The sequence below is a fragment of the Oncorhynchus nerka genome, linkage group LG7, assembly GCF_034236695.1.
Source record: "Oncorhynchus nerka isolate Pitt River linkage group LG7, Oner_Uvic_2.0, whole genome shotgun sequence".
In the NCBI taxonomy this organism is placed as follows: Eukaryota; Metazoa; Chordata; class Actinopteri; order Salmoniformes; family Salmonidae; genus Oncorhynchus; species Oncorhynchus nerka.
In genome coordinates this window covers 24,332,260-24,347,418 of record NC_088402.1, presented here as the reverse complement: position 1 = coordinate 24,347,418, position 15,159 = coordinate 24,332,260, and the positions used below count along the sequence as shown (strand labels likewise).

At 44.6% G+C, this 15,159-nt stretch overlaps 1 protein-coding gene across 1 annotated transcript in view; it reads left to right on the top strand.

The window, feature by feature from the left end:
* Window positions 1-15,159, top strand: part of LOC115131349 (CUB and sushi domain-containing protein 3) — a 317,735-nt gene that overhangs the window by 181,441 nt on the left and 121,135 nt on the right. The window contains 3 exon segments of the mRNA XM_065021039.1: window positions 253-441; window positions 602-779; window positions 14,638-14,783. Coding sequence (XP_064877111.1) covers window positions 253-441; window positions 602-779; window positions 14,638-14,783 — 513 coding nt within the window.

The following is a 15,159-nucleotide window of genomic DNA, read 5'->3' as shown; positions in this document are numbered from 1 at the left end:
CCGTAGACTACAGAGGTAGATCAGTAGAATGTGTGGAAGAGGAGAAAACTCAAAAAGGGCTTGTGATTTCACTCAACTCAATTCAATGTCGTTGTATTTTTCATACTCTCGGGCTGGGCAGTCTCTCTTAGTATCCTCGATTTTGGCATGACACAGTTTTATCTATATATCAGTTTTCATGATTGTATAATTTTTTAATATGTATTTTCTGCCAATATCTATCTGAATTATCGACCACTTCCTGACTTCCAGCCTATCAGCTGCAGAGCTGTCCCGACCCTCGTCCTTTTCGTAACGGCATCGTGATCGGCAGTGACTTCAGTGTAGGCTTCACTGTGTCCTTTGAGTGTCTGCCTGGCTACTCCCTCATCGGGGACGCTTCTCTCACATGTCTGCATGGAATCAGCCGCAACTGGAACCACCCGGTACCACGCTGTGAAGGTAACTATAGAACAAGGATAAATATGGTAACTACTAGCATATAAATCGAATAGATACGATCTCTATGGTAACAGATTGATACTGCACCTAGAGAGCAACTGTGGGCGTTGTGTTGGGGTAACATCACCTGACCTGGCTGTGTATCTCCTCTGATCTATAGCTCTGTGTGGGGGTAACATCACCTCAATGAATGGGACCATCTACTCCCCCGGCCACCCCGAGGAGTACCCCAACTTCCAGGACTGTGTGTGGAGCGTAAGGGTTCCCCCTGGGAATGGGATCTACATAAACTTTACTGTGCTCAGCACTGAACCTATATATGACTACATCACCGTGTGGTAAGAACCTACACTCATCCCTCTCTCAGCAACTAATGTGTTATATCATACTAAATATACATCCACTTCACTGTGCTCAATACAGAACCCATCTATGACTACAGCAATGTGGGGAAAGAAGAGATTCCCACTCATCTCTCACTCACTCAGCAACTAAGTCATCTTTGATTTGAATTCATCTATCACTGCATCAGTGTGTGGAAAGAAGAGATTCCCACTCACCTCTATCTCCGCAACTAAGTAGTGTTTTATGTTACATTATAATATATGTACTTGGTAAAGTCTTAACTACTGGCCTCTCTGCGTGGTAAGATAACCCACTCACGTCACTTCCTGTCTGTAGTTAGCTCTTCATGCACCTTGTTATGGAAAAGGCTGGAAAGGGAAGACAGCTGTTCTTTTTCCTTTCCAATCACCTCTCACTAAGCAACGAAGTAGTGTTTTATTTTCATTGCACAGCTGCCAACTCTCACACATTGACCGTGAGACACACACGTTTGACACTTTTCTCACGCTCACACTCCACGCCTCTTATATCTCACTTATTGAAAAGTACTGCTAATTAGTCCATTGTATAGTCAGTGCATTAACTTTTCAACTGTGCTCCAAGTTGTTTTGAAATCAGAGCATCTGCGCGTGCAATTTCACATCACGATCAGAACCTCTATCATTATCCTGTCTTGCCACAGCACTGTGAACCGCGGCACATTGAAGCATATGATTGGTCTAGTTATGTGAGGGATCAAGGGGACTGGATGCAGAAACGCCCCAACAAGATTCGCGTGGAATGGAGAGAATGGAGAGAATGGAGAGAGAGAATGTTCTCCGCTGAGTTGATAAAACTGTTAAAAAGAGCAGCACGGTAGTGCTGTTTTATGTACAATGTTGTCAACAAAATGAGGTTGCTGTTACTCCCGTCCCTATTGCAGAATGCAGCCTTTTGACAGCATGTACTAAAGCTAATTTAAACCACACTTGCATTAGTCCCCTCGTTTTGTGATTGGCATTTAGGCTGTGACAATGAAAAGGAAGCAGACAGGGCTACAGTATGTTTTAGCAGAGAAGTTGGGTAGGGGGACCTGATTTGTAACTATGAAAATCATTTTGCCAAACAAATTGTCACGTTCTGACCTTTATTTTCCTTTGTTTTGTCTTCATTTAGTATGGTCAGGGCGTGAGTTGGGGTGGGCAGTCTATGTTTTGTGTTTCTATGTTTTTCTATTTCTGTGTTCGGCCTAGTATGGTTCTCAATCAGAGGCAGGTGTCGTTAGTTGTCTCTGATTGAGAATCATACTTAGGTAGCCTGGGTTTCACTGTTGGTTTGTGGGTGTGTGTTTCCGTGTGTGTGTTTGTCGCCACACGGTACTGTTTCGGTTTGGTTAATGTTCACATTTATTGTTTTGTGTCTCATAGTGTTCAGTGTTTTTTTTTAATTAAATTTGTCATGAACACTTACCACGCCGCATCTTGGTCCGATCCTTACTCCTCTTCAGATGAAGAGGAGATCTGCCGTTACAGACACATCCACCAACCAAGGACCAAGTGGCGTGGTAACAGGCAGCAGCAGCAGGAGAGGCAGCGATGTCAGGACTCCTGGACATCGGAGGACATTTTGAACGGCAATGGTTGCTACACATGGGAGGAGATCCTGGCTGGAAGGGATCACCTCCCATGGGAACAGGTGGAGGCTGCTAGGAGAGCAGAGGCAGCCGGAGAGAGGAGCCAGCGATATGAGGGAACGCGGCTGGCAAGGAAGCCCGAGAGGCAGCCACAAAAATGTGTTGGGTGGGGGCACACAGGGAGTGTGGCGAAGCCAGGTAGGAGACCTGCGCCAACTTCCTGTGCTTACCGGAGAGAGAGAGGGACCGGGCAGGCATCGTGTTATGAGGTGGAGTGCACAGCTTCCCCAGTGCGTGTGCATAGCCAGGTGCGGTACATTCCAGCTCCTCGTATCGGCCGGGCTAGAGTGGGCATCGAGCCAGGTGCCATGAAGCCGGCTTTACGCATCTGGTCTCCAGTGCGTCTCCTCGGGCCGGCGTACATGGCACCAGCCTTATGCATGGTGTCCCCGGTTCGCCAGCACAGCCCAGTGTGAGCTATTCCACCTCGCCGCACTGGCATGGCGACCGGGAGCATTCAACCAGGTAAGGTTGGGCAGGCTCGGTGCTCAAGAGCTCCAGTGCACCTGCACGGTCTGGTCTATCCAGTGCCACCTCCACGCACCAGCCCTCCGGTGGCAGCCTCCCGCACCAGGCTGTCTCTCCATCTTTTGCCTACAGGTGCTCCCGCCTGTCCAGCGCTGCTAGAGCCTTCCTCCTCTCCAGAGCCGCCAGTCTCCTGTCTGTCCTGAGCTGCTAGAGTGTCCCGTCTGTCCTGAGCCGCTAGAGTGAGCTGCTAGAATCTCCCGTCTGTCCTGAGCCGCTAGAGTCTCCCGTCTGTCCTGAGCCGCCAGAGTCTCCCGTCTGTCCTGAGCCGCTAGAGTCTCCCGTCTGTCCTGAGCCGCTAGAGTCTCCCGTCTGTCCTGAGCCGCTAGAGTCTCCCGTCTGTCCTGAGGCGCTAGAGTCTCCCGTCTGTCCTGAGCCGCTAGAGTCTCCCGTCTGTCCTGAGCCGCTAGAGTCTCCCGTCTCCTGAGCCGCTCTCCCGTCTGTCCTGAGCCGCTAGAGTCTCCCGTCTGTCCTGAGCCGCTAGAGTCTCCCGTCTGTCCTGAGCCGCTAGAGTCTCCCGTCTGTCCTGAGCCGCTAGAGTCTCCCGTCTGTCCTGAGCCGCTAGAGCCGCCAGTCTGTCCTGAACCGTCAGACAGCCAGGAGCTGCCGGAGGCGTCAGTCAGCCAGGAGCTGCCGGAGCCGTCAGCCAGCCAGGACCTGCCGGAGCCGTCAGCCAGCCAGGAGCTGCCGGAGCCGCCAGTCAGCCAGGAGCTGCCGGAGCCGTCAGTCAGCCAGGAGCTGCCGGAGCCGCCAGTCAGCCAGGAGCTGCAGGAGCCGTCAGCCACCCAGGAGCTGCCGGAGCCGTCAGCCAGCCAGGAGCGGCCGGAGCCGCCCTTCACTCCGGAGCTGCCGGAGTCACCTGCCTGTCTGGCGCCGCCGGAGTCTCCCGCCTGTCCGGCGCCGCCGGAGTCTACCATCCATTCGGGACCCGTGGGGTGGGTCCCCCGTCTAAGATCGGCGGCGAGGGTCGGCGCTCTAAAGAGGCCACGGAGGCGGGCTTAGAGGCGCACCAAAACTATGGTGAAGTGGGGTCCCGCGCCAGAGCCGCCACTGCGGACAGACGCCCACCCAGACCCTCCCCTATACCTTTGGGGGGAGGGGTACTGTCACGTTCTGACCTTTATTTTCCTTTGTTTTGTCTTTATTTAGTATGGTCAGGGCGTGAGTTGGGGTGGGCAGTCTATGTTTTGTGTTTCTATGTTTTTCTATTTCTGTGTTCGGCCTAGTATGGTTCTCAATTAGAGGCAGGTGTCGTTAGTTGTCTCTGATTGAGAATCATACTTAGGTAGCCTGGGTTTCACTGTTGGTTTGTGGGTGTGTGTTTCCGTGTGTGTGTTTGTCGCCACACGGTACTGTTTCGGTTTGGTTAATGTTTACATTTATTGTTTTGTGTCTCATAGTGTTCAGTGTTTTTTAAAATTAAATTCGTCATGAACACTTACCACGCCGCATCTTGGTCCGATCCTTACTCCTCTTCAGATGAGTAGGAGATCTACCATTACACAGATTGTGAACTCAAAAGCATAAATTCGATTCTAGAGGGGGGGCATTAATATTCTCTTCAGGAGCTTTTGTTATCTATTTACTTTATTTAGTCTGATAAGTTGAACAATTTTCATTCTTAACAATGGCCTAAAATATAGGGTAATTAGTGTGCTTGTCAGCAAGCATGGGGAATACACTACTGTCATTCCCCACACTTATTTTGTTATTCCACTTCTTCCCAATTTTGCCAGTGTAATTGCATACACTTAGTATACAAAACATTATGAACACCTGCTCTTTCCATGACATAGATTGAAGAGGTGAATCCAGATGAAGGTTATGATCCCTTACTGATGTCACTTGTTAAATCCACTTCAATCAGTGTAGATAAAGGGGAGGAGACAGGGTTCCTGCAGTCAAATGACCAAATCGCCCCTCTAGTAGCCTCATGGGTGGAACGTTAATGTAAATTATAATTTCATATAAGTATATATATTTTTAAAATCTAATAACATGCCGAAAGCCGGTGTTTCTATGTCAAACGGTTTTGTTATACTTCAGTCTTCTGTGATGTATATAAAGTGTAATATTGGGATGCAAACTCAAAATGTAATGCATTTCAACTCTATATCTGACACGGTAGAGGTGTCTTATTTTTTTAAGACCATAACCATGTGTGTGAGGTGGATACTTTAGTTTCAAAGTAGATTTGTTTAAGACTACCAAGAAACACTCTGCGTGATCCTGATTTAGCCCACTACAGTAAAATATTAAAGGATTTTTAAGCATTGAGCTAATTGAGACATGGATTGTGCATGTGTGCCATTCAGGGGATGAAAGGGCAAGACACAAATGACAGTGCCTTCGAACGGGGTTTGTTAGTAACGCTGCTCGGTTTTTCACGCATAGCAGTTTCTCGTGTGTATCAAGAATAGTCAACTGTTTGAAGCATTGGAGTCAACATGGGCCACACTTTTGACACCTTGTAGAGTCCATGCCTCGACGAATTGAGGCTGTTCTGAGGGCAAAAGGGGAGGCGGGTGCAACTCAGTATTAGGAAGGTGTTCCTAATGTTTGGTATAATCATTGTATATTGATGTTAATGATGTCAAATGTTACATAATAATTACTTCTCAGTTAGTTTAAAAAATGGCTGCAAAGCTACCGGTAATTTACCAAACTTATCGAAATCCTATGTCATTTTGGTAATTAACAGGTAATCTATGGTAACTTTGGTCATTTATACTTGAATAACTTGTCCATTAGCTTCTAGTGGATAGAACATATGGTTCAAGAGAAAATAGCCTTATTAATGAACAAGAAGTGTTTTCACTTAACTCTCGAGGTAAAAAAAGGGCTACCTAAGTATGGTTCCCAATCAGAGACAACGATAGACAGCTGTCCCTGATTGAGAACCATACCCGGCCAAAACATAGAAATAAAAATCATAGAAAACAAAAACATAGAATGCCCACCCCAAATCACACCCTGACCAAACCAAATAGAGATATAGAAAGGCTCTCTAAGGTCAGGGCGTGACAAAATCTTCCAGTGATATACTCTCCCTTTACAACCCTGGTTTCAATAAAAATAAGACCTTTGTTTCAATACACATGAGGGGATAACAAGAAATGCTGTTGAACTATGTGATAGTCAATTAGCCTAGCCAATTATGTTAAAGCTCACCCTTGACCTTAGATGTTGGATGCTAAATTAGTGGGATTATTATTAAGCTCTCTATTGTGATGGTAAAAATATTCCTATTTTTGTTGTTTATATACTTTAAAGTGTTTTAGTGATTATACAATTGTCGCAAAAACCAACATTGTTTTTGGAGTTCCACGTTCCATAGTACTCTCCAACCACTTCTCCAACCCCCCCCATTAAACAAACTGACCAATAGATGTCACACTCACAGTCCATCTATTAAAATGCATCGTCATTGTTGAACGCAGACTTTGAATCTCTCCATGTGGCCTGTGCACCAAGCAATACAAGTTCTTCAAGTATCCCCATAGATTCAGTCAAAGGCATCTTGATGTTTTAAAGAGAGCGGCTTTCTGAGTAATCGTCTTCCCCAGCACTCTGACACCACTATTGTGGAGTTGGATGGAGAGAAAGAGAGAAAGGAAGGAAGGGGGATGGAATATTGGATGGAAGTCCGGAGATTCATTCTAATAATTGATGCACTCCATCCATGCGCACACAACTTCTAAGTCCCGCTTTGTTTTATTAAAACAATCCATGAGGGTACTTTAATTTATTAATGCTTTCAGCATAGCATACCCTCCACTCCACCCACACCTTTAAATAATGCACATTCAGCATAGCATACCCTCCACTCCACCCACACCTTTAAATAATGCACATTCAGCATAGCATACCCTCCACTCCACCCACACCTTTAAATAATGCACATTCAGCATAGCATACCCTCCACTCCACCCACACCTTTAAATAATGCACATTCAGCATAGCATACCCTCCACTCCACCCACACCTTTAAATAATGCACATTCAGCATAGCATACCCTCCACTCCACCCACACCTTTAAATAATGCACATTCAGCATAGCATACCCTCCACTCCACCCACACCTTTAAATAATGCACATTCAGCATAGCATACCCTCCACTCCACCCACACCTTTAAATAATGCACATTCAGCATAGCATACCCTCCACTCCACCCACACCTTTAAATAATGCACATTCAGCATAGCATACCCTCCACTCCACCCACACCTTTAAATAATGCACATTCAGCATAGCATACCCTCCACTCCACCCACACCTTTAAATAATGCACATTCAGCATAGCATACCCTCCACTCCACCCACACCTTTAAATAATGCACATTCAGCATAGCATACCCTCCACTCCACCCACACCTTTAAATAATGCACATTCAGCATAGCATACCCTCCACTCCACCCACACCTTTAAATAATGCACATTCAGCATAGCATACCCTCCACTCCACCCACACCTTTAAATAATGCACGTTCAGCATAGCATACCCTCCACTCCACCCACACCTTTAAATAATGCACGTTCAGCATAGCATACCCTCCACTCCACCCACACCTTTAAATAATGCACGTTCAGCATAGCATACCCTCCACTCCACCCACACCTTTAAATAATGCACGTTCAGCATAGCATAGCATCCACTCCACCCACACCTTCAAATAATGACCTTTCAGCATAGCATACCCTCCACTCCACCCACACCTTCAAATAATGACCTTTCAGCATAGCATACCCTCCACTCCACCCACACCTTCAAATAATGACCTTTCAGCATAGCATACCCTCCACTCCACCCACACCTTTAAATAATGCACGTTCAGCATAGCATACCCTCCACTCCACCCACACCTTCAAATAATGACCTTTCAGCATAGCATACCCTCCACTCCACCCACACCTTTAAATAATGCACGTTCAGCATAGCATACATTCAGCATTAGCTAATGCCTCTGTCCCGAAGCAAGCCCCACCTAGCCTTGAGCCAGCTTCGAGCTAGGCCCACTTACCAGCTAATTCTAGGGCTACAATACCTCCTTTGCTAATTGGCCTGGACCCTTTATTGTCGACACGGAGCCCCGCCGATCAATCACGACTGGACTGCCGACGTGTCGCCCGATGTGGTCTCAACAGGCTATACTGTTACGATATTGACGAAGAACCATCTTTAGCCCCGGCCCGCCAGCTTTTCTGTACTCTGTGTACCCTGCTCACCCAATATAGTACTGAATACCGAACAGCACCCTGACTCACCTATTGCTGCTATTTTTACCCTATGATCATTCAGCTGCACAGCTGATGCCCCATGGACTGTTTCAATAACAAGGTACCTCATTTTGTTTACCTGCCGGCCCCAGCCTCGAACTCGGGTCCTGTATGTACCTAACTGACCAGCTCTGCCCTTTCTTCACCATTTACCCATTGTCTTAGCTCTCCTGATCAACACCTGTGATTGCTTTATGCCTCTCTCTAATGTCAATATGCCTTGTCTACTGCTATCTTGGCTAGTTTTTATTGTTTTATTTCACTGTAGAGCCCTCAGTCCCGCTCAAAAATCCTTAGATAGCTATTTTTTCCCACCAAACACACATGCGGAGACCTCACCTAGGTTAACTGATGCCTCCAAAGACGAAACCTCTCTCATCGTCACCCAACGCATAGGTTTACCTCCACTGTACTCACATTCTACCATATCCTTGCCTGTACATTATGCCTTGAATCTATTCCACCACGCCCTGAAATCTGCTCCTTTTATTCTCTGTCCCCAATGCACTAGACAACCAGTTTTATAGCCTTTAGCCGTACCCTTATTCTACTCCTCCTCTAATCCTCTGGTGATGTATACGTTAACCCAGGCCCTGTAGCCCCTAGTTCCACTCCTATTCCCCAGGCGCTATCATTTGTTGACTTCTATAACCATAAAAGCCTTGGTTTCATGCATGTTAACATCAGAAGTCTCCTCCCTAAGTTAGTTTTTTTCACTGCTTTAGCACACTCTGCCAACCCGGATGTCCTAGCCATGTCTGAATCCTGGCTTATGAAGGCCACCAAAAATTCTGAAATTTCCATCCCCAACAACATCTTCCGACAAGATAGAACTGTCAAAGGGGGTGGAGTTGCAATCTACTGCAGAGACAGCCTGCAGAGTTCTGTCATGCTATCCAGGTCTGTGCCCAAACAGTTCGAGCTTCTACTTTTAAAAATCTACCTGTCCAGAAATAAGTCTCTAACTGTTGCCGCTTGTTATAGACCCCCCTCAGCCCCCAGCTGTGCTCTGGACACCATATGTGAATTAATCACCCCCCATTTATCTTCAGAGTTTGTACTGTTAGGCGACCTAAACTAGGATATGCTTAACACCCCGACCGTCCTACAATCTAAGCTTGATGCCCTCAATCTCACACAAATTATCATGGAACCTACTATGTACAACCCCAAATCCGTGAACATGGGCACCCTCATAGATATCATCCTGACCAACCTGCCCTCTAAATACACCTCTTCTGTCTTCAACCAGGATCTTAGCGATCACTGCCTCATTGCCTGCGTCCGTTATGGGTCTGTGGTTAAACGACAACCCCTCATCACTGTCAAACGCTCCCTAAAACACTTCAGCGAGCAGGCCTTTCTAATCGACATGGCCAAGGTATCCTGGAAGGATATTGACCTCATTCCATCAGTAGAAAATGCCTGGTTATTCTTTAAAAGTGCTTTCCTCACCATCTTAAAAAGCATGCCCCATTCAAAAAATGTAGAACGAAGAACAGATATAGCCCTTGGTTCACTCCAGACCTGACTTCCCTTGACCAGCACAAAAACATCCACAAAAAAAAACTTTTCAGGGAAGTTAGGAACTAATATACACAAGCAGTTAGGAAAGCTAAGGCTAGCTTTTCAAACAGAAATGTGCATCCTGTAGCACAAACTCCAAAATGTTCTGGGACACTGTAAAGTCCATGGAGAATAAGAACACCTCGTCCCAGCTGCCCACTGCACTGTGCTAGGAAACACTGTCACCACCGATAAATCTACGATAATCAAGAATTTCAATAAGCATTTTTCTACGGCTGGCCATGCTTTCCACCTGGCTACCCCTACCCCGGTCAACAGCTCTGCACCACCAAACAGCAACTTGCCCAAGCCTCCCCATTTCTCCTTCAACCAAATCCAGATAGCTGATGATCTGAAAGAGCTGCAAAACCTGGACCCGTACAAATCAGCTGGGCTAGACAATCTGGACCCTCTCTTTCTAATATTATCAGCTGTAATTGTTGCAACTCCTATTACTAGCCTGTTCAACCTCGCTTTCGTATCGGCTGAGATCCCCAAAGATTGGAAAGCTGCCGCGGTCATCCCCCTCTTCAAAGTGGGAGACACTCCAGACCCAAACTGTTACAGACCTATAACTATCCTACCCTAACTTTCCAAGGTCTTTGAAAGCCAAGTTAACAAACAGATCACCGACCATTTCGAATCCTACCGTACCATCTCCGCTATGCAATCTGGTTTCCGAGCTGGGCATGGGTGCAACTCAGCCATGCTCAAGGTATTAAACGATATCATAACCACCATCGATAAAAGACAATACTGTGCAGCCGTATTCATCTACCTGGCCAAGGCTTTCGACCCTGTCAATCCTCGCATTCTTATCGACAGACTCAACAGCCTTGATTTCTCAAATGACTGCCTCGCCTGGTTCACCAACTACACTCAGACAGAGTTCAATGTGTCAAATCTGAGGGCCTGTTGTCTGGACCTCTGGCAGTCTCTATGAGGGTGCCACAGGATTCAATTCTTGGGCCGACTCTTTTCTCAATGATGTCGCTCTTGCAGCTGGTGATTCTCTGTTCCACCTCTACGCAGACGACACCATTTTGTACACTTCTGGCCCTGTTAACAAACCTCCAGATGAGCTTCAATGCCATACAACACTCCTTCCGCGGCCTCCAACTGCTCTTAAATGCAAGTAAAACGAAATGCATGCTCTTCAACCGATCACTGCCCGCACCTGCCCGTCCATCTAGCATCACTACTCTGGACGGTTCTGACTTAGAATATGTGGACAACTAAAAATACCTAGGTATCTGGTTAGACTGTAAACTCTCCTTCCAGACTCACATTAAGCATCTCCAATCCAAAATTAAATCTAGAATCGGCTTCCTATTTCGCAACAAAGCATCCTTCACTCATGCAGCCAAACATACCCTCGTAAAACAGACTATCCTACCGATCCTTGACCTTGATGTCATTTACTAAATAGCCTCCAACACTCTACTCAGCACATTGGATGCAGTCTATCACAGTGCCATCCGTTTTGTCACCCAAGCCCCATATACTACCCACCACTGCGACCTGTATGCTCTCGTTGGCTGGCCCTCGCTTCATATTCGTCGCCAAACCCACTGGCTCCAGGTCATCTATAAGTCTTTGCTAGGTAAAGCCCCGCCTTATCTCAGCTCACTGGTCACCATAGCAGCACCCACCCGTAGCATGCGCTCCAGCAGGTATATTTCACTGGTCACCCCCAAAGCCAACTCCTTTCCTTCCAGATCTCTGCTGCCAATGACTGGAATAAATTGCAAAAATCACTGAAGCTGGAGACTCATATCTCCCTCACTAACTTTAAGCATCAGCTGTCAGAGAAGCTTACAGATCATTGCACCTGAACATAGCCCATCTGTAAATAGCCCACCCAACTACCTCACCCCCATATTGTTGTTATTTAATTTTGCTCCTTTGCACCCCAGTATCTCTACTTGCACATTCCTCTTCTGCACATCTATCACTTAAGTGTTTAATTGCTAAATTGTAATTATTTCACCACTATGGCCTATTTATTGCCTTTTACCACCCTAATCTTACATAGCTCTCTCTCTCACACAAACACATACACACACGCTCTCTCTCTCACAAACACACGCTCTCTCTCTCTCTCACAAACACACACACGCTCTCTCACACACATGCTCTCTCACAAACACACACACGCTCTCTCATGCTCTCTCACACACACACACGCTCTCTCACAGCTATACAGTTTGTAATTACAACTATACAGTTGGTAATTACAGCTATACAGTTTGTAGCTACAGCTTTACAGTTTGTAGCTACAGCTATACAGTTTGTAGTTACAGCTAAACAGTTTGTAATTATAGCTATACAGTTTGTAGTTACATCTGTACAGTTTGTAATTACAGCTATACAGTTTGTAATTACATCTGTACAGTTTGTAGTTACAGCTAAACAGTTTGTAATTACAGCTATACAGTTTGTAGCTACATCTTTACAGTTTGTAGCTACAGCTATACAGTTTGTAGTTACAGCTAAACAGTTTGTAATTATAGCTATACAGTTTGTAGTTACAGCTATACAGTTTGTAATTACAGCTATACAGTTTGTAATTAGAGCTATACAGTTTGTAATTACAGCTATACAGTTTGTAATTACAGCTATACAGTTTGTAATTACAACTATACAGTTGGTAATTACAGCTATACAGTTTGTAATTACAGCTAAACAGTTTGTAATTACAGCTATACAGTTTGTAATTACAGCTAAACAGTTTGTAATTACAGCTATACAGTTTGTAATTACAGCTATACAGTTTGTAATTACAGCTATACAGTTTGTGGTTACAGCTATACAGTTTGTAATTATAGCTATACCATTTGTAGTTACAGCTGTACAGTTTGTAATTACAGCTATACCGTTTGTAGTTACAGCTATACAGTTTGTAATTACAGCTATACAGTTTGTAGCTACAGCTATACAGTTTGTAGTTACAGCTAAACAGTTTGTAATTACAGCTTTACAGTTTGTAGCTACAGCTATACAGTTTGTAGTTACAGCTAAACAGTTTGTAATTACAGCTATACAGTTTGTAGCTACAGCTTTACAGTTTGTAGCTACAGCTATACAGTTTGTAGTTACAGCTGTACAGTTTGTAATTACAGCTATACAGTTTGTAGTTACAGCTATACAGTTTGTAATTACAGCTATACAGTTTGTAATTAGAGCTATACCTTTTGTAATTACAGCTATACAGTTTGTAATTACAGCTATACAGTTTGTAATTACAGCTATACAGTTTGTAATTACAGCTATACAGTTTGTAGCTACAGCTTTACAGTTTGTAGCTACAGCTATACAGTTTGTAGTTACAGCAAAACAGTTTGTAATTATAGCTATACAGTTTGTAGTTACAGCTATACAGTTTGTAATTACAGCTATACAGTTTGTAATTAGAGCTATACAGTTTGTAATTACAGCTATAGAGTTTGTAATTACAGCTATACAGTTTGTAATTACAGCTATACAGTTTGTAATTACAACTATACAGTTGGTAATTACAGCTATACAGTTTGTAGCTACAGCTATACCTTTTGTAATTACAGCTATACCTAGGATAGGATAAAGTAATCCTTCTCACCCCCCCACCGCCCCTTAAAAGATTTAGATGCACTATTGTAAAGTGGCTGTTCCACTGGATGTCATAAGGTGAAAGCACCAATTTGTAAGTCGCAACGGATAAGAGCGTCTGCTAAATGACTTAAATGTAAATGTAAATGTAACCTATACAGTTTGTAATTACAGCTATACAGTTTGTAATTACAGCTGTACAGTTTGTAATTACAGCTATACAGTTTGTAATTACAGCTGTACAGTTTGTAGTTACAGCTAAACAGTTTGTAATTACAGCTATACAGTTTGAGGCTACAGTATTCAGTTTGTAATTATAGCTATACCGTTTGTAGTTACAGCTATACAGTTTGTAGTTATAGCTATACAATTTGTAATTACAGCTATACAGCTTGTAAAAGATTTAGATGCACTATTGCCACTGGATACCATTTGTAGTTACAGCTAAATGTAAATGTAAATGTAACAGTTTGTAATTACAGCTATACAGTTTGTAGTTACAGCTATACAGTTTGTTTGTAATTACAGCTGTACAGTTTGTACAGTATAGTTTGTAGCTATACAGTTTGTAATTACAGCTATACAGTTTGTAGTTACAGCTATACAGTTTGTAATTATAGCTATACAGTATAGCTACACAGTTTGTAATTACAGCTATACAGTTTGTAGTTACAGCTATACAGTTTGTAATTACAGCTATACAGTATAGCTATACAGTTTGTAATTACAGCTATACAGTTTGTAATTATAGCTATACAGTTTGTAGCAACAGTATACCGTTTGTAATTACAACTATACAGTTGGTAATTACAGCTATACAGTTTGTAATTACAGCTATACAGTACAGCTATACAGTTTGTAATTACAGCTATACAGTTTGTCGCTACAGATGTACCTGTTGAACGTTGATACTGGATGCCTGATGTCAATGATTGAATGGGCTGCACTCTACATTGACGTGGGAAAATGTGCAGAGATTTCCAATGTGCTCCGTTCAAAGCTATGTTTGTGTTGGTCAATTTGTTGTCAATTTGTTGTTTTCATTTTCTATTGACATTGCCACTTGCCCAAGGAGAGGGATTTGATCAGTGTGTGTGTGTGTGTGTGTGTGTGTGTGTGTGTGTGTGTGTGTGTGTGTGTGTGTGTGTGTGTGTGTGTGTGTGTGTGTGTGTGTGTGTGTGTGTGTGTGTGTGTGTGTGTGTCTCCGTCTCTGTCACAGGGATGGTCCGGACCAGAGCTCCCCCCAGATCGGTCAGTTCAGTGGGAACACAGCGCTGGAGTCGGTCTACAGCACCTCCAACCAGATCCTCATTAAGTTCCACAGCGACTTCAGCGGCAGCGGATTCTTTGTGCTCAGTTACCATGGTGAGCACTTCATCTAAGAGATGGGCATGGGAGAGAAACATAAAGGACAATACAGAGACAAAGATGGAGATCGAATGGAAGGAAGAGAGTGAGGGAGTGAGAGGTATAGAAAGATCAATGGCCTGAAAGGCAGCAGAGTAAAGCTCCTAGTCCTCCTCTTCCTCCTCTTCCTCCCCCTCCTCATCTTCCTCATCCTCCTATTCCTCCTCCTCCCCTTCCTCTTCCGCTACCTTCTCATCCTCCTCCTCCTCTTCCTCTTCTTCTGCTTCCTCCTCCTTATCCTCCTCCTCCTCCTCATGCACCCTGACTGCCTTGGGCCTGTGACACGCATGGCAGCCAGTACTCATTATTGGCTCAGCTCATTTTCATAGTCAAT